We start from the raw sequence: 19,459 nt of genomic DNA, 5'->3' as shown, positions 1-19,459 counted from the left end.
TGTTTTACATCTTGATTTCAAGTATTATTCGGTTAAGCTTTATCTTTAGCTTTCTTCAGTTTATTTACTACTGATATTGCAGTTTAGAGGGGAAAAAAACTGTAATTACACCGAGACGAGCTTAGACACATGACTGCTGTACACTATGTTCATTTTGATTCACTTGCTTCAAAAATATAATTTATATATACAAATTTGTGGTGTGAATACAAATATTAGATTATTTTCCAAAAGCTATTTTAGATGTTTTAATTGATATTTCCATAATTCCAAATAAGAACTGAATAAATTGATACATAATGTGCTAATTATCTGTTTACATTATTATAGATGCACACATTATTTTTAAAGTTATCTGGAAAGGACTTTTATTAGAACTTTATTGCTGATGTTATACAGGTTTCACAAAAAAAAAAAAAGCTTCATGTCCCATTAATTGTTTCAAGCGCGAGATTGAACAGGTTGCATATTATAACCATTTGGTACATTTATATACAGCCAAATTGGTTTCATATTATTGAACATTTATTTAATTTTAAACTTCCCAAAAATATCACATATTTAAGGCCCAAGTGCTGTCCCATTTTGTCCCAAATTTGCAGTTTGAGCAGCAGTAGTGGTATCCACTCTAATGAAAATGCAAGTCTTATCGACCATTTGATGTTTTCGTATAAGTACTCTGCTCAGTCGTATTTCACTAAATGGCCGGATTCCTTCCACTCAATTTTCCCTTTTTTGGCTCAGGAGTTGTTACAAAATAAGCTGCTCTCCGTCTCGCAGTCAGGTAGGTGGAGAATCTGAGATGGTTGTTATAAACACACTGTCTTCAGTTTAGTCACCGACTAGGAGAATCTGTTTTAAAACTAACCCTTATTTTGAATAAGAGACGTGGTGGGCACTTTTATTCAACATTTAGCCGGCAACGTTGCCTTTGACGTCATTAGCGCGGGAAAAATAACAGGAAGTGACGACGTGTTCTCCAAATTGTCCTGCAGAAGAGATGAATACTTCATCAGTGTCGAAGGTAAACAACTTGCGTTCATTGGACTTGTTTAGAGATAAAATTGAAACAACCAATTGTAGGTTTTGTTTCACAGAAATATCCCTCAGTTCAGACACGAAGCCGAAGTCAGCTTCTTGTTGGAATTGTTCGTTCCACCTTAAATGGTGCGGCAGATACAGTAGATGCGTTCTGGCGCCCGAGTCGTTTTAATAGTAACTGCTGCATCATTTAAGGTAGAACGGGAAAAATCGAGCAAAAAGCTGACTCAGCCTCGTGTTCATGCAGCCTAAAAGATGTGTAAGGGGGAAATGTAGATCTGATTAAAGAGAAGTAAAGGCAGTGCACCGAGGCTGCAGGGTTCCGTCTGGACCCTACAGAGATCAGTGGAGACAACATTCAGACACGGCTCTGTTTCCTGTCCACACTCTCTGCCTAAAATCGTTTGCTGTTTGCAACAAAGCGCTGTTTTAGCTCAGACAGTGAACCGTACTGGTCTCCCCAGTTGAGCATCTGTGGTGTAACTGCAGGACACTCCCATTTCAAATGTCCTTAGTTCTGCGCGTTGGCAGCTTTCCTGAACAACAGTAGCAGTCTTGAAAATGGTTTAAACCATAAGACTGAAAAGTGTGCTTTTAACCACTAATCATATTAAATTGAGTCTTTGAGGCACATTGTGCTGCTGTTTTATGTTTGCAGAAAAATAAATGTGTCATGTAGTAATGCTACGGTTGCTACTGCTATTACAACAACAACTACTACTACTAATAATAATATGCTTCAGATTAATATGTGAATGTAATTATACACAACTTCACCAAGACCAAATTGGATAGACCTTTTCTTATACTACAGTGAGGGAAAACAAATATTCAGACACTTTTGTTATTGTTACTTAATGTTCATGTGTGTCACATGAACGTTCTTCTGCATGTGTATTCAGACAAAGAAACTGTTTAAACTAAATTAATAGACAAAAAATATTTCCACTTCACCGATCAGGAATGACATTATGACCACCTCCTTGTTTCTATTGTCCATTTTGTCAGCTCCACTTTACATATAGGTGCACTTTGTAGTTCTAGAATTATAGACTGTAGTCCATCTGTTTCTCTGATACTTTTATTTTTGTAACTTTATTGCCATTAACACACATTGACTGGCTATTAACATAGAACAAATTCACCATGAGATCGGGGCTTCACTTAACATACATGTTGCAGGGGCAATGCATGAGCACATATACATATTCACACATTCTATAGCTCCAGACACATATTCACATATACTCAGAGGGAAGGAGGGGGGGGTAAATAAATAAAACAATAAAAAATAAATGAAAAATATAAAAAAAGGGCCCACCCCTAACTAAGGTAGACAATAACCGGTTCCCATCTTCTTATATAAACAGGTACTTTTAATTGTAGCTGGGCTGTCATGTGTTCCATCCTATAAGCATGCTTGACTTTTTGTGACCACTGTACAATTGTTGGTGGATTAGGCTTCATCCAATTAACCATAATCAATTTTCTTGCAGTCAACAGAACACGCAGTATGTAGCACTGGTCACTGGTAAACATGTGTTCAGGTAACACTTCCAACAAGAACAGTAATGGGTCCATGGGGACATGAACTTCCAGAATTTTCTCCAACTCCTCTTTAATATTCTTCCAGAATGTCTTTATTTTTGGACAGTCCCAGAACACATGAGTATAGTCTCCAAGCATACTACAGTTTCTCCAGCACTTATTGGTAGAGTTTTTTGGTTTTTGTTTTTTTGTTGATGCACAACAAAAGTTCAGACAAATTTATAAAATGGGTTTCAATATTGGTTGGTTGTCTTTTAATAATATCCCAGTTCGTGTTTTTTGTAGTATAATGTCTAATTTGTAAATATCTAAATAAGTCGTTGATGGTAGAGCAAACCTGCCTTGGAGTTGTGTGAGAGACTTAAATATATTCCCATCAAACAGTTGGTTAATTGTTTTTAGCCCTGTCTTTGCCCATCTTTTATATGTATTATCCCATATGGAAGGAAGAAATTTCATCAGTTATCACACCTTCAGTATGCATTTAATCCATACATTACTTGTTTAATTTTTTTTCCAAGATTGTTGACTTAAGAATGGAAGAGTAGGTAATGGTATTCCTGCTTTGGAATTTTGTTCAATAGAGACCCATCTGTTGTCTATATCATTGATCATCCATGCCACCATTACCGAAGCTGGGCCGTCAGTAGTAGAATTTTAGGTTGGGTAAACTCAGACCTCCTTTCTGTTTTGAGGACATTAACACTTTCAATTGGATTCTTGGTCTCCTGTTTTGCCAAATAAATTTTGATATCCATTTTCCTAGCAATTTGAATATAGACTGTGGTATTAAAACAAGTAGACACTGAAACAGAAAGAGTAATTTATAAAAAAAATATGAATTTTTATTGTCTCTATCCTGCCGGAAAGTGATGGGGGTAGTGTATCCCATCTATTTAGATCTTTTTTTATTTCTTTAATCAACTTGCCATAGTCTGAAGAAAAAAAATTTGTGTTGTTTTGGGTGTTAGAACAATACCCAGATATCTAAATCCCTGTTTGGACCTTCTAAAAGATACCAGATCATCTAGTTGGGAAGGCCATTCTCCAGCTATCATCATGGCTTCAGATTTATTTGTATTAACCTTATATCCTGACACTGCACTTTATTCACTAAGGCTATGTAGGAGGGCAGGTATAGAAGCAACAGGATTTTCTAAGAATATTAATATATCATCTGCAAAGAGAGCCAATTTGTGTTGATTATTTCCTTCATCAATTATTCCTTGTATGAGTGGGTTCGTTCATATTAGTTCAGCCAATGGTTCAATACTAAGTGCAAATAGGGAGGGTGACAATGCATCTCCCTGTCGTGTGCCACGTTCCAGGGGGAAAAATTCTGAACAATGTCCATTTACCGTTACTCTAGATGTAGGGTTTTTGTAAAATACGTTAATCCAATTAACAAACATTTCATTAAAGCCCATATAGCTGAGAGTCTTTTCCAGGAAAGTCCAATTGACCCTATCAAATGCCTTCTCAGCATCCAAGCTGAGAAACATTGATGGGGTGTCTCTCTTGGCTGCTAGTGATTGTACATTCAAGGCTCTTCTAATGTTGTCAATTCCTTGTCGATTACAAATGAAACCTGTTTTATCTGGCTTTATAAGTTTGATGTTTTTGAATTCTATTTGCTATAATGGAGGTCAGAATTTTAAGATCCACACAGATTAAACTAACTGGTCGATAAGACGTACACTGAGTCGGATCTTTGTTCTCTTTTGGAATAACACTTATTATTGCTTCCAGCCATGATCTAGGTGGATCTCCCTGCATCAAGGCGTAGTTATATACTCTACATAAAACTGGGGTTACCTTATTTGCAAAAATTTTATAATATTCTCCCGGCAAGCCAGGACTTAATAATAATAATAATAATAATAATAATAATAAGTTTAACGATAGCTTCTTTAATTTCTTCATTAATCAGTAGTGTAATCGGTAGTGTAACCATATAGGCCTCCTGTACTGTTAATCTAGACAGTCTAATTGACTCAAGGAATGATTTAATCTTTTCTTTTTTATTGGGTGCATCTTCCTCCTTATACAGCATTCTGTAGTATGTAGCAAAAGCTTCTGCAATATCTTTTGGTTGGTTAAGCAGCTGATCGGTATCCGGACATCTTATCTTGTACACTTTTCTATTGGATTGGGCTTTACACATCTGAAAAGCCAACAGTTGACTTGATTTGTTGCCTATTTCATAATACCTCCTCTTTATAAATCGCAATGCTCCCTCTGTTTTGTAAGTTAAAAGGTCATCCCTAAGGTCTATTTTCTTTCAACATGTCCAATACTTTTTGGTTTTTTGATTGTTGATGCTTTAGCTCTAATCTCTTAATTTCCCTCTCCAATTCAACCTAATTAGCAGATCTTTGCTTTTTTATTATTGAAGAGAGCGCAATAATATTACCTCTCATCACCGCTTTAGCCCCCTACCAGAGAGCAGATAGAGAGACAGTCTCAATGTCATGAATGTCAAAATACTCTGTTAGGGATTTACACATTTCTTGTTGGATTGTTTCATCATTTAATAAAGATACTGCATACTTTGTTAGTGCCTTTTTACCCTGTTCTTCAGTGGTCAGGACCCCCATGGACCCTCACAGAGCAAGTAATATTTGGGTGGTGTATCATTCTCAGCACTGCAGTAACGCTGATGTGGTGGTGGTGTGTTAGTGTGTGTTGTGCTGGTCTGAGTGGATCAGACTTCACATCTATTAGGTGGACTAACATAGTAGGAGTGACTAATTGAGTGGACAGTGAGTGGACATAGTTTAAAAACTCCAGCAGCACTGCTGTGTCTAATCCACTCACACACACAGTAACACACCACCACTACATCATTGTTGCTGCAGTGTTGAGTGATCCACCACTCAAGTATTATTTGCTCTGTGAGGGTCCATGGGAGTCCTGACCATGAAGAACAGGGTAAAAAGGGGGCTAACAAAGTATGCAGAGAAACAGATGGACTACAGTCTGTAATTATAGAGCTACAATGTGCACCTATGTATTGCATAAGGCGTTGCATAAGCTGTTGACATTGGTTGGTAGGTTTCATGCAATCTTGGTGAAGAAGCTTCCTAAAGTTCTCAGGGATAACATTATTAAACTGCGCCTGAATGGAAAAAGGTATGGAGTTGTAGCTACAACCTTAAACGTCTCTGACAGAACAGTTGGTTTGATAATATGAAAGTGGACAATTATGGGAACCACATCTGATCGTTCACTGAACAAGTGCACCATCCCAGACTAATGATAAGGAATGTGGAGTGATGTACTGGGAGATAATAGAGGAGAATTCAATCTCGTCATCCAAGAAACTGAGTCTGGGCAGAGGATAGACATTTCAAGACAGCAACCCCAGACATACAGCCAAAATAACTCAAGACTGGTGTCTTAAAATAAATAAATAAATTGCCTGCATGGCCTAGCCAATCTCCTTTCAATACCATGAAAATGAAAGGAGGATTGCGAGTGCATCAGAAGTATGTTTAGCCAAGAGGAATGAACCAAAATTCAACCACAGTGCTGCCAAAATGAATTACTTAATTAAAAACGTAACGTAGTCAAGATTTAACTGCCAGCAACGGCTTGTAAACAGTTATTCATTTGTGTCGTCTGAATTTTTAATTCGCCCATCAATTTTATTTTTTAAACATATTTTTGTTTATGCTTTTGATTACATTTGTGTTCATATGTTTTGTACTTGAGTCAACAAAATAAATAAACAAAGGTAAAAGACATCTAGATATTATATGAAGAACCATGTGTGAATATTTTTTGCTCCCCTGTGTGTTCATCCTCTTTTTTTTCTCCTCTGCATACCTTATTTATTTATTTATACATGAATGAATCAAGTGTCACAAAGCTGACACTTCATGCTTTTTTTTTTTACATGTTTAGGGATGCTTTGTCTTTAAACCAAGTTCTAAGAAGAGAAAGCGCACTGTAGGTATAGGTAAGCAGAAATATTTCACTTGTAGTCTCACTAGCCACACAGCGACCTCTTTTTCTTTTGCTTTTGTTCTGTAAACGCTTCATTTTCATTGTACAGATGAATATTTTGTGGATGGAAATGACGATTGCGGGAATGGCAGAGAACGTTTTAACATTTGTCAAAAACTTTGGGAGAAGATTAAAATGGACACAGAGGTTTGTGGCATTTCTTTACGTAAGGATCATAATGAGCAACTGTTGAGTTGTTTTACTGGGAAAAACATTTTAAATTGACTGTGGCTTTCCCTCAAACAGATCTTGCAAGATGAACTAAATGAGAAAATACTGGAAAGCCTTTTAGATTTCATCAAAAAGTGTACCTTGAGCTTCCAGTCAAGAACAGATGATTGGGCATCTCGCATGAGGGCCAGTGAAATTCCTACAGCTGCCTTGGTGCTTGGTATGTAAGCAGTGAATGTGTTTTATTTATTATTATTTATTGATTTAAATGATTGGTTAGAGCATAGGTCCATTCAAAGATAGTCTAATCAAAGTAATATGCTATAAATGTTATGCTAATCCTGTTTTTGTAGGGGTGAATGTTCCAGACCATGACATGACATTTCAGAGCCTGTCTGACCTCCTGAAGAATTCGGTCACCCCTTTTTCTGTCTCTGTGCAAGCCAAAGAGTGTACAGGTGCATCTTCTTTCTCTTCAGCATCTAATCCTGTTTGGCGACAAGCTTTAATACAGATGTGTTAAGTGCAGAACTTCATATTGTCTTCATATAGCTCTGAAGAACTTGATGCAGAGAGTTTTGGAAAGACTGATGGGTGTAGGAGTGTCTGTGGAGGAAGATGAGGAGGACTCTGGCATCCATTTACCACAGAAGAGGGTGTCTTGCTCAATCAGTGTGCTGTGTCAGTGGTACAAAACTGTTACCAAGGTAGGAAGACGCACTTTAAAACTGTCACATTGCAGTTAGATGTGTTTTAAGGGTGTTCACCATTACCCGATGCCGCGCTGTACAGTGCCACAGTATTGTTCCACACATTAGGAGAAATGAATCCTCTGTGAACACACACAAAAAAAGTCACACACACGTCTTAGACTTTCGTATGTGCTATGTATTTTGTGCTACTGGTAGTTGTAGTTAATTATTTACAGACAGCTATTTCTGAGCTATTCTAAGTATGTAGCATGTGCAACATTGAACATTTCCCAATGGTCTGCTGTGTTGGGCTGCTATTCTCCCTGTTGCCAAGCAATAGCAGTGTTTGCTAAAGATAGCTAAACGTTTTTGCTCGCTAACTATAGTTATTGGGCTATTATAGTTATATGTGAAAGGCGCTATATAAATGTAACATTATTATTATTATTATTATAGATAAAAAACTTAATTGTAATGTCATGCACTACATTGATAAGTCCCCAGCTGTGCCATCAAGCCGCTGTGTTGTATTTCTATTTAAATAACAGCAAGTCTCACCTTTAGGAAATTATGTTTTGCGTATGACTCCGACTACATGTATATCATTGCTTGCGTGAGTTTTATAGTGTTCGAGTGCTAATAGTTAATAGGTAACAGCTAAGGCTTATTCCCCCTCAGGGGAATCTGAATTATTCATAAGAAAATGAATTCTTTGTGCATTTCACAAATCCAAAATTTTACATGGTAATTCTGTTATTGTCCCAGTTAAAATGACAGTTTGCTCCACTTGTTGAGAACTTGTATAATGTATATTTCTAAAAGAATTTTGTGTTTTTTTCTCCATATCTTAAAAATGTTCATTTGTATTATAGCATTTGAGACTTCTATAGCACCAGCAATACATGCTGAAAATTCACAAAAGTCAATTCAGTGCTGAACGCACTGAGCTCATTGTGTTATTGGCTGCTTCTTTATAGAAACATGCCATGAAGTCTCCAGACAAGACATGTTCAGAGAATGGCTTCTTACAGAGTCCACCAATTGTGGTGATCTTCAAAGATTTTGAAGCTTTCAACCCACGAGTTTTACAGGATTTCATCCTTATCTGCAAGTAAGTGCCTCTGTTCTGATATCACTGTTATGATGTTATACCAGAATTTTTTAATTCAATGTTTGTTAACCACCATATTTTTGAACAGTCGGTACATCCATGAGCTTCCACTGATCTTTGTCTTTGGCATCGCCACATCGCCCAGCACCGTTCAGCACATTTTGCCACACTCTGTGTCCTCTCTGCTGTGCATTGAACTTTTTCAGTCACTATCCTGTACACAGCATCTTGCTACCGTCATTGACAAGGTATTCAGTATTGACAGTCTTGAAATAAGATTTAACATGTTTGTATGTGCTCTGATGTTTTGTGTACATTCCTTTGATATCACTGTTGTTTTTTTTCTACAGCTGATTCTGACCTCACAGTTTCCCTTCAAGCTCACTGGTAAGGTTCTACAGGTGCTGGTGAGCATCTTCCTGTACCACGACTTCTCTGTACGCAACTTTGTCAAAGGCCTGCAGGTGAGCAGACACCAGGATATGTACAGTAATTTCGCTGCTTCTCACTTTGTAGATTTTGTCTGCATCTATTAGCATGATTATGCTGATTAATCATTGTGTGGTTTTCCCTCCCACTTTATGTTAATCGAATATATGTATTCTTATATAGTTAGCCCTCTTGGAGCACTTCCATTCCCAGCCTCTAAGTGTGCTATGCTGTAAGAAACAGGAGGCCCGGCACAATGCTCAGAAGTTAAGCCATAAGGATGTGGAGATGGTCCGTCAGCTGCCCTCCTTCATGAGGTGATGCATTTGCTGTAGTCTAATGAAAGCTGGTTCAAGCTAGTCTTGATTCCAGCAACTTTCACATGTAGGCCATGGAAGAAATAGCTCTTGTACTCATAAATGGTGCATTAGTGAGTAGAATTAGCAAGTGATTATACCCACTGTTGCCTTTTTGTCCTAATAGTGAATTTCAAAAAGTTTGATGCATGCGTCTCAAACTGATTGGGAGGTTTTCATTGTAGGGAGATACTGAAACTGAGTGTCCCAGTATTCCAGATCAAATCCTGTCCCAATTTCCAGGGCATGCAAGCCATTGAGGGGTAGGGGTAATGAAAATGTACCTTTTTATTTAATTTCAGATATGTAGAGACTCAGGAACCCCAGGAACAGGTGCAGCTTCTTACCAGTGATGATCATGTTAAGGTATGTAATTCACATGAATGTCTTGAAGTGCAGTTTTGTCATATATTTTTGTTTTCCCATTTCCTATGATATTGTTTAAAGTTTGTTTTTAATTATGTTGTTCATGGTCATTTCAGTAATCATGCTTTATAACTCTTACAGGAGGTTTGTCAGATGTTACTGAAAGGCCTTCGAAAATACCATAAGAACTACTACCCCATTCTCCGCTGTCTGCATTCTCTGACCGCATCTCTGCCAAAGTATCCTCTGGGGAAACAAGTAAGAACTTGGGCTCTCTTAATGAAGTTTACTGACTCCTAAATCTCTTTTACAAGACAGGTACTGGTTCATATTGTAATGTAAAACATAATCCACATGTATGTTTTGTAGATCCGGGAGCTCCATATATCCTGCCTGGAAAAGAATGTATGGGAGACAAATGAGTATGAATCTGCTATGCAGCTTTTGAGGTAGGAGATTTCACACTATGTCTGAGCAGACTTTTCCTTGTTTTTCCTTAGAAAATAAAAGGAACTGTTAGAGTAATGACTGCTTTTTCTGTTTAAAAGAATATTTGGATATGGTTGTCTTGAGCTATTTGTTTGATAAAATCACAAATCTTAACAGAATGTATGTGTTCAGATTTCCTAAGCATTGGTACTTTATCTGTCACATGACTACAGGTTGCTGGCAAAAGATGAGCTTGTTGCAGCATTGAGAAAGTGTGCGGACATTCTCAAGCCAGGCAAGACCAAGAAAATGAAAAGTGCATTACAGCAGCTGGAAGACTATATTATCAGATTTGAGCAGCTTGACGGTAAAATATCTTTAAAGCTTTATTCTCAGTGTCTGTGCACTAAAATGCTACTCAGTCTGGAATAGAGAGCTAAACCTCTAAATTACATTTACTGATACAGTACTAAAACATTTTAAGCATACTAAACTTTAAAGATTGCAGGCTTTAAGCATTTTTAGAATAGTGAGTGGTAAATGTGTGCTGTAATACTACCTTGTAGGCTGTAATCAAATATCAGTCTTGATTCTTCTGCATTAAGCTTGCATGCGTGCTAATATATTTGTTTTTGTGAAGTTACTAAATTGCAGTTCTGATTTGCTGTTGTTTACTGTTGGTAATTGGTTCTATAAGTAACAAACTACCATGTTCTGTCTTTAGGCATGTCTATAGAGACTCTTTCTGGGGAAGAGATCACTTCGCCCGGGAAGGATCTCCAAAAGAAAACTGATCTCTTCCAACTTCAAAAAGTATGTTTTGCTGGCTCAGTTGGTATTTCCTGTCATTCTGGGACAATGTTAAGCTTCATAATCTTATCAGATGTATTTTATGATGCAAGTTTGTTTTTGTTTCTCAGACCCTCTTGGAGATGAAAGGGTCCAGAAGAACAAAAAAAATGAGTCCATTTGAAATTCTGAGAAATGAGACTCTAGATTTTATCGATGGCCTTGTGAGGTTAGTCTGTAACACTTTTAAATTATTGTGACACTCAGAAGAAATGGCTTAGTTGAAAAGAAAGTCTGCCAGAAAACAACTGAGCTGTTTTTTTTAACTGTACAAGCTGAAAATCTGCCATCTTCTGATAAGGTCCTATTAAGATTATTGGGGACAGTAGAGACTACAGTTCCAAAGGCATGCTCTGGAACAATGTGGCCTCTATGGGGAAAGCAGGCTAGAAAAGTTATTATTAAGCAAACATATGTAAGTAGTGTAATGTGACTGAGAGTTTGGGCATTAAATAATATGTAGTGAAAAGTAAATGTCAATGTTTAAACAGTCAAGAAATCAATGATGTGGTAGACCTAAAATGACAGGAAACAGCTAATTGTTTTAGAGCTTGGTTAAATGGATAAATTCTATTCTTTGTACAGGAGTCACCTGACCCCTCCAGAGTTGCAACCACTGAATGAGGTGTGCTACTACAGCTCCTCTGGGGTCCTGCGGCGACACCTCAACGCTACTCCCCGAACCTCCATCCAAACAGCACTTAGTCACCCCTTCTACTTCTTGCAGGTAACAACTTTTTCTATTACTTTTTAAAAACCGGGCTGAAGTATTTTGAGGAATACAGTTCATGGGGACACAAAATTTACACTTGCAAATGTAGATGTTCTATGGCCATTGTAGAATGAAAACCTGAAAACAGATGCTGGCACAGTCTCCAGTGCTGCTCCAGATATCTGCATTGTCTACAAGCTCCATCTGGAGTGTGGGAGGCTCATCAACCTATATGACTGGCTTGAGGTTTGAACATCTTGTAACAAGATATACCAAATGGTGAATAAAGCAGATTTCCGTTGTCCGTGCGCACATTCTATGTAAGAAAACCATTGTGTATTTCAGGCGTATGCAACAGTGGTCTCAGCTGCTGAAGGCAAGGATCCTGACGCAGAAGACTACGGCAAAGTAGATGAACTCAAGCAGTATCCTTTGTTTGCAAATCATCTATTTAAAGACCAGACTTTATTACCTGTTAGGGTTCTTTTTATCCCCCATGTGCTTGAATTCTATAAAATTTACTATGAAGACAGTTTAGAGGAGTTTTACCTTACTTTGGAAGAACATTCACTTGATGTTAAATGAATTGCTAGTCATGACTCTGTTGAGGATAAAGCAGAGAATGCTAGGTAGCCTAAGCCAGACAGAGAATAATACTGTAGGTGAAAGCCCACAATTATGCACTGTTCACTGCACTTCATCAGAAAATTGGCATTTGCGTATTTTTCTCCCCAAAATGGGTATAAAATGCTCCAGGGAGAGAAGTTGATATTATCCACACTTTGTGTATCTCGCACCAAATAACACATTCCTAAAGTGCATTGTAATGTGAGATTTTTGTTGATGGCTTCATCCTAAAGATTTTGTACCATACTCCTACAGCTGCCATCATCAAATCAACCTGGTGATATTTAATGTACTTTGTAATACTGTAATGTTTAGCTGTAAAATAAACTATTTATATTAATTATATACTCCTGAATAGGCCCATATTCTACAATGAAATGCCTTCTACAGTACCCCTTGTGGTCTGCTTATAAACATTGTGTGGTTTTATGCACCAAAAGTAGCTATAATTAATTTTTACATTACCATTTTCCAACCTCTCTTTATCCCTTAGAATTAAGCAGGCTGTATTCACTGATCTGTTTAAGACTGATATAAGATAAATGAGCTCTGTTCTGATTGGCTATCCTGTATTGTGCCCCATTCACAAAGCATTGAGTGCTGAAACACTGCTTAGCCCTGCCCATTCATACTGAATGTTTGAAGTGCTGTAGGCTGATATATGTACATGTAGGTGGATATATGTAAATTAATGGTACATTTGAAACTCTTTACAATGTTTACATATTGCTTCAAACTTTGTGTTCCAAAAAAGCAAGACAGGCTTGGTTTTCTGTTTGGACCCTTTAAGAATGAATTACTGAATGACACAACAAAGTTTTTTTTTTTCTTTCTTTGTATATTCCCCTTAACCATACAGTGCTCGTTTCATTCAATCTGTGTCTGAGCTGGAGTTCCTAGGATTTGTGAAATCAACAAAGCAGAAAACTGACCATGTGGCAAGACTGACTTGGGGAGGCTGTTAATTGAGACCTATTTTGATGATACATTTTTTCTTAATAAAATACTATTTGTGAGAATATTTTTGTCTTGCGTTTACATTTACAGCATTTAGCAGACGCTCTTATCCAGAGCGACTTAGAAGAAGTGCTTTGTCTATCTAGAGAAAGTATCTTTGCTAGTTACCAGTAGCTTACAGAAAGACAGTCCTGAGCTCAGATAGTGCTAGAAACAAAGTCACTGTAGATACCGAGAGAAAAAGGAACAGAGTTGAACACAGAACTCTGTGCCATTCAATGCAATGCAACAAAATACAATACAGTAAACTACAATACACAGTGCAATACAATAAAATATTGTTTTATAAATTATAAATTAGTCTTCTACTATAATTTAACACCCAGTACACTAAAATAGATTGGAAAAATCTGTAAAAATAGTCTGTGTAAAAGTGGTTCATAGTAAATAATGTTCTACCACTACTGCTCTATAATGTGATCATCCCCAGGTTGATGCTCATTAGTTGTAATGCAATAAAGTCACTGTTTACGTTATATAAATCACTGCTTCTCAGTCTTGTGGTTTTCTTGGCCCAGCACATTTAATTAACTGACAGTCAGTTCACAAGTTGAATGATTTGTATTGGATCATAGATAATAAGAAACAATAGGCGAACGCAACTAATTATGGAAAATGTGCTGGTATGAGTGTAGTTTGAATTTTAAATAATAATAATGATGGGTAATGAGAAGTTCTGGCGCTCAAAAACCTACATGCACAACAAAGTTGAACATAATTGCTATTTGTGTGTTCGCAGAAAACTATATTGTAGGGTTCTTGGACGAGGGAGGCCAATCATACAGCTATTAAGTGCATCAGTGAGCTGAAGGGTTTAAATCAAGATCGCAGTTACACAGTTCTCTCTCTTTGCATTGCATATGCCTGGCTATGCTAGACAAGAGGGAATGTAGTATTAACAGGGTTATGCCGAACATGTTTCATTACTATGTAGTGCATAAAAATGCAGAGTGGGCCCATTGAATACTGTAACACCTGTAGAGAAACTACAGATTCAGTAGTCATACAATAGATTACAAGCTCTCTTCTGAAGATACAGAGTGGCCACTTCTGCACTCAGTCTGGTGGAAGTGCATGTTTAGTGCATGCACGTGTCCTTGATTTAATGTCACATATGCCAGCTGACTTTCAGTCTAATGTAATTTTCTACTTTAGCAGACTGTAAAGTTATTTCCTTGCTTTTTATAAAGAAGAATATCTCCATGGTAAGATTTAAACTCAGGATGTTAAAAGCATGTCATATTTAATCTACTCTTTCTGAAAGCTCACCCACATACACATCATCATACTATTTGGCTGTACAGGCTAGAATTTCTGAACCTTCATAGCTAGCACACTATTTAGAGAACACAGAGCTGTTTGGGTTTCAGCCTGAGCTTGACGATGCTTCTGACTGAAACACGAACATATGAAGCGTGTAATCCATGCAAGTGAGGTTTTTTAGACTTTTATACTGCTGTTTCACAGTTAATCGTACCATAAGTTCTTTAATTCAGGCCTGTGATATTAATGATGGAGTTGTTCAGGCTCTTGGCTTTTCTAGCCTGTCAGCCAGCTGACCAGCCTAGTTCTATTTAAGAACATAAGTCACCAGCCCCTCGGTTTAAACAAAAAAGGGGTTCGTACTTCAATATACTCGGTGGTTCATTCAAGCAGCATGAGAATCTACAATTAATCCATTAACAGCACAAGAGTTTTTGTTGTGCTGTGGCGCAGTAATACAGAGTTCAGTTGTTGTGACATGGCCATATATTGTGGATATATTGAGGATTTTACAATGGCTTTGAATGTGGCCAGTCAATTAGATTTCAGGACCAGAACTATGTTTTATAACTGAATGTGGAAAAACTACCATTTTTCTTTTGAACAGCTAGTGATCATTTGTACTGATTAGCTGTATTATAGTGACAAGAACTGTTCTTGAACATGAGGAGTCTACACTGAAAATGCCAGAGAATAAAGATACTGATTATAGACAGGCTGTTTGTTGATTTAAAACTTCTACAGGGCTTTACAGATATAATGGAATTGCATCCACCTCCTCTGTAAGATTGATGAACTGCAGTGGAGGAACTGAAATCTAATCCTGTAACCACAACTGTGAATATAGCGCTACATTCTGTGCAGAAAATGTACTGTATATCCAAAATTGTCTTAGACACTTGAATTTGACTATTTTAAGCTGCCCTCATTGCAGACACAGGTGTTCTGCTGCACACACACAGCCTGTATAATCTCCAAAGAGCACTGCCAATAGAATGGGATGCTCTGGAACGGCCAAACATGAGCCTTAGGTCACCAAATCCAATGCCCACCGTCTGCCAGAGGAGCATAAACCCTCAGCACTGGGCTGCGGAGCCAGTGGAACTCTCTGGAGAGATGGAGCTTCATCAAATACCTTTATGAGTTGGAGGGATGTTTGTGGTCCAGAACTAATCATGGCTTAGACAATGGGTTAAGTGCTTTTTTCCAGAAAGCTTTTTATCAGGTTTGACAGTAGAGGGAAGAAATGTGATACATGATGCATATCTCTTTGCAGTAAAAGAAGACTAACTGCAAATTGTATTCAAGTCCACAAATCCTCAACATTGCATGCTATTTTCACCTGAATTGTGATTTATGAAGGCCTTCATGATTTGCTAAAAAATGTTTTAACGTGCTACATTGAGGCTGTTCTGGAATTCACTATTTGATAGCTGCTTTATATTATGCTCCCATGCGGCAAACAAGAATGTGACTAAAATGCTTTGAAGTCTACAGCCAAGGACCTCCAACATACTATTTAAGTTCACAAAACAGACTCTGCACACAGAAATCTTTATTAATAAAATGTGTTTAATGCTTGGGTTTGTCTATATCAATACATAGGAAAGCAAAACAAAAAGATCTGAGTGATGGGGAAATCTCATGAGCTCATTATATAGCATAGAGCAGTGTTTCCTAATCCCAGTCCAGGAGAACCGCAGCACTCTCTCTGCTCCACACTCTGATTTGGCTCAAGCGTTCTGCATCAGGCGTGTTAGAAGAGTAAGAAAAAAAGACCGAACTGTGTAGTGCACAGTTCTCAAGGACAGGGAAATATTGGCAAAGAGGTGTACAGATTTCTTGTTCATAATGTCTACGCACATGTGAAATGTCTTCAGAAAATAACGCATGGTAATCTGCATTGATAAATTGTACAGGCTACTAGTAACAAACACTATTCTGGAATGCGAGCAAAATGTGAGAGAAGGCTCATGGTATAGATTATAAGTAGGCCACTGGTAGAATAACAGACATAAAAGGTCCGTATACGTTTACAAGAGGAAGCACCCAGGTTCACAAGGAACAATAATATTTACTGACAAATTCTAAAGGCAGCCTCTGTCAGCATGAGTGTCACTGTAGCAGTTTTACTTCAAACCAGGTCTGTGGTGAAATCGAGACATTCAGCTCCAACTGCAGCAATTTGAAGTCGAATAGCATCTTGGTGTTCTCAAGACACATCTTTAAATGAACAGGGAGAAGGCACATCAGCCCAAAGTAATAACAAGGTAATTATACATGCAAATGAAGTGTGTGGTCTTGGGATCATTTTGGCAAGCTAAATTTCTGAAGGGAAAAACAATACTCACAACTAGCAGGCTGTTCCTCAAACCGCCGCATTAACTGATCATGCGTAAACTTCACAAAGGTGTCATATTGTTCTGTAAGACAAATCAATCCAGCATGAAGAGAGAAAATACGGCAGTGATTATAAGATCAAATTCACTTTATTAAACGTAATTGTTAATCTAGCATTGTTTATTAAACAATTACATGCATGTCTGTGATTTCTGGACAATCCATACAATTATTTTTTAAGTCCTGTAAAATCAGCCATTTTACTTTTTTAACTAAAAAATCATTTTTAAAGGACACTACACTTCATAGTGTAAAAAATACAAAGCCTTGACTTTTGCAAGGATGCAAGGTTTTATTCTTTAAATAGCAAAAACGCAACCCAGAAGTATCTTTATTCAAGAGTGTCTGCTCTTTCTACTTGATTCTATTTCAAGTTTTTTTCACCACTGGTGGTCCTGACATATTTTATGGCCCTTACATATTTTCAATTTACTACAAACCTGCCAACTTTGAAGTCATGATCTCCTCATATTCTTCTCTGACTTTCTCTTCACGTTCTTTCAAGAGACGCTCGCAAATCATTCCGACCTGCTTCAAAGTAAACAGAGGCTGTTCTCTCCTTGTTGGTGAAACAGCTCCAGAGGAGGTATCTGTAAAATAAGTTGTGTCATGTTAGACACAGTCGCTGACATAACAAATTCGTTTTCATCATGCTACAACATGAAGCTACACCAGGGTACCAACTGTACTCCAGTGGGGTTGGTAGGGTTCAGCTGTAGGACAAAGCCTGCATTTAAGAGTATTTACCAAGAGCAACCTCTGCATTTTATGGGGTGTAGTATTAAGCTGTTGTATTCCAGTCTCAGTAAAGTTCAGACAGTAATCATGTCATCAGAAAAAGAGTATGACACTGGCTTACAGGCCATAACAGCAGATTACACACCGCTCACCTGGAAAGCTGGATCCACTCAAAATAGACGAGTGAGACTGAGACTCGAGAGAGCAGCAAGCCTCGCTCTGTGGAAAGCTTCCATCCAAGTGCCTCCGTTTCTGCATGCGCTTGTACTCCTGCTTTATGTTATGAAGGATTTGCTCTGTTTAAGGAAAAATAGCCAGTGGTTTAGTATTAAATATTATATATGAGTGCAAAAGGCACCTTGTTTCTGGAAGTCCAAACACAACTTATTTTAGGTACAGCCCTGTTCCCACAGTGAATAAGCCTTCTTTCAGAATAAACTTCATTGACAACGGTGATTCACCACTGAAAATCTTTTTTTTATGATTAGATTTGGTCTTAAGATTAGATTTAGGCTCTAGGACACCAGCCCCTGAAACTATTCTTTGAAGAAAAAAAAAGATCTGCAGTAATGAATGCAAGGATATCTACATGATTCCTACGAGAATGTTAGGTTATAGTAAATTTGGACAATTACTGTAGTTTACTACAGGACACTGCAGAGGTGTTTTGGGACCAGTTTCCTAGAAATCAGATTATGTTTTAAGCCTTGGCAAAAAGAATGTCCGTTGGTGAATCAACATTGACGTTTCAGTTTGGTCCAATACTAGGCCTAATCCATGCCTGGAAAACTGGCCCAGAGATTGCCATGAAAACAGTACATCTGCGATACTGAAAAAAACAGATTATTATAAATGTGTTACACAAGCTAAGTGTCTTCTATTATTAGTATAGATCTTTTTAAAGGGTCAACTGCAAGTTTCAACACGGACCAAAACAACTGCCACGAAGTGAAAGAGCTAGTTAGCATCGTTATGTCTTAAGGAGGAGCTTTCTGAAAGCTGCGAACCTGTGGTGAGTGTGGCCGACACCTCTCCGAAAGGGGACGGCTCATGGCGGAGGTATTTTCGGGGGGATGAAGAGGAAGAGGACACCGGGGCGCATCTTCTTCTTTTCGACGAGCTGGGACTCAGCAACGGATCGAAATCCATCGTCCTTTTCAACGTAGCCCCACAAGCCATCGTAGCAAACCCAGACACGTTTAAAAGTCGGACCGCAGCAGTGTATGAGCAGCCAGAAGGTGGGGGTGGACAAAATGAGATGTCCTACTCGGTCAGAGAAAGCCACTCCGACGCCTAGCAAACCTGCCGCTAGCTAGGCTAAGCTGGCTAACTAACGTTAAGTTCCCGTTAGCTACGCCGGCCAGCCGAAGGGCCTTTCAGGCGCTTTTCCAGCTGGGTTAGCTAGCGTAGTAGCCGGTTTACGTTTCTAACAAAACAAAAACGTGCCTCCTTTTGGCCGGTAAAGCAGGTTATGGTGTTATTGTAGCTCGTCTCGGTTGTTGGGGTGAATCCGTCGCTGTAACTAAGGACGTGCTGTTAAAGCGAAAGCGCCGTTTAAGCCCACACGCAGTCTAATGAGAGATCTGGACCCTTCCAAAGAGCTTTATCTTCCACACACCGAGTTTGTTTTTTTTCTCCACATGTCGTTGACGATAGGTCCTCTCTCTTCTTCCTTTCTCTACGTTATGACAACGTTAAACAC

The 19,459-nt window shown here is 38.1% G+C and overlaps 2 protein-coding genes across 2 annotated transcripts; one reads left to right on the top strand and one right to left on the bottom strand.

Moving 5' to 3' along the window:
- Positions 1 to 927: 927 nt before the first annotated feature.
- On the top strand, positions 928 to 13,358 carry orc3 (origin recognition complex, subunit 3). The gene is made up of 20 exons (XM_017690729.2): positions 928 to 1,024; positions 6,496 to 6,550; positions 6,647 to 6,744; positions 6,844 to 6,988; positions 7,122 to 7,226; positions 7,321 to 7,475; positions 8,438 to 8,571; positions 8,660 to 8,819; positions 8,922 to 9,035; positions 9,184 to 9,317; positions 9,659 to 9,722; positions 9,864 to 9,980; positions 10,092 to 10,171; positions 10,385 to 10,518; positions 10,876 to 10,964; positions 11,072 to 11,169; positions 11,586 to 11,727; positions 11,842 to 11,958; positions 12,058 to 12,137; positions 13,199 to 13,358. Exons 1-20 carry the CDS (start codon positions 1,001 to 1,003, stop codon positions 13,302 to 13,304), a joined length of 2,151 nt encoding a protein of 716 aa, XP_017546218.1. The 5' UTR covers positions 928 to 1,000; the 3' UTR covers positions 13,305 to 13,358.
- Positions 13,359 to 16,171: 2,813 nt separating this feature from the next.
- LOC108423545 (akirin-2) lies at positions 16,172 to 19,459 on the bottom strand. Its single transcript, XM_017690937.2, has 5 exons — positions 18,765 to 19,459; positions 17,910 to 18,053; positions 17,460 to 17,609; positions 16,971 to 17,042; positions 16,172 to 16,842 (listed from the first exon to the last, which is right to left on the bottom strand). Exons 1-5 carry the CDS (start codon positions 18,934 to 18,936, stop codon positions 16,832 to 16,834), a joined length of 549 nt encoding a protein of 182 aa, XP_017546426.1. The 5' UTR covers positions 18,937 to 19,459; the 3' UTR covers positions 16,172 to 16,831.

The sequence above is a fragment of the Pygocentrus nattereri genome, chromosome 10 (assembly GCF_015220715.1).
Source record: "Pygocentrus nattereri isolate fPygNat1 chromosome 10, fPygNat1.pri, whole genome shotgun sequence".
Taxonomy (NCBI): Eukaryota; Metazoa; Chordata; class Actinopteri; order Characiformes; family Serrasalmidae; genus Pygocentrus; species Pygocentrus nattereri.
This window is presented reverse-complemented; position numbering and strand designations above follow the sequence as displayed.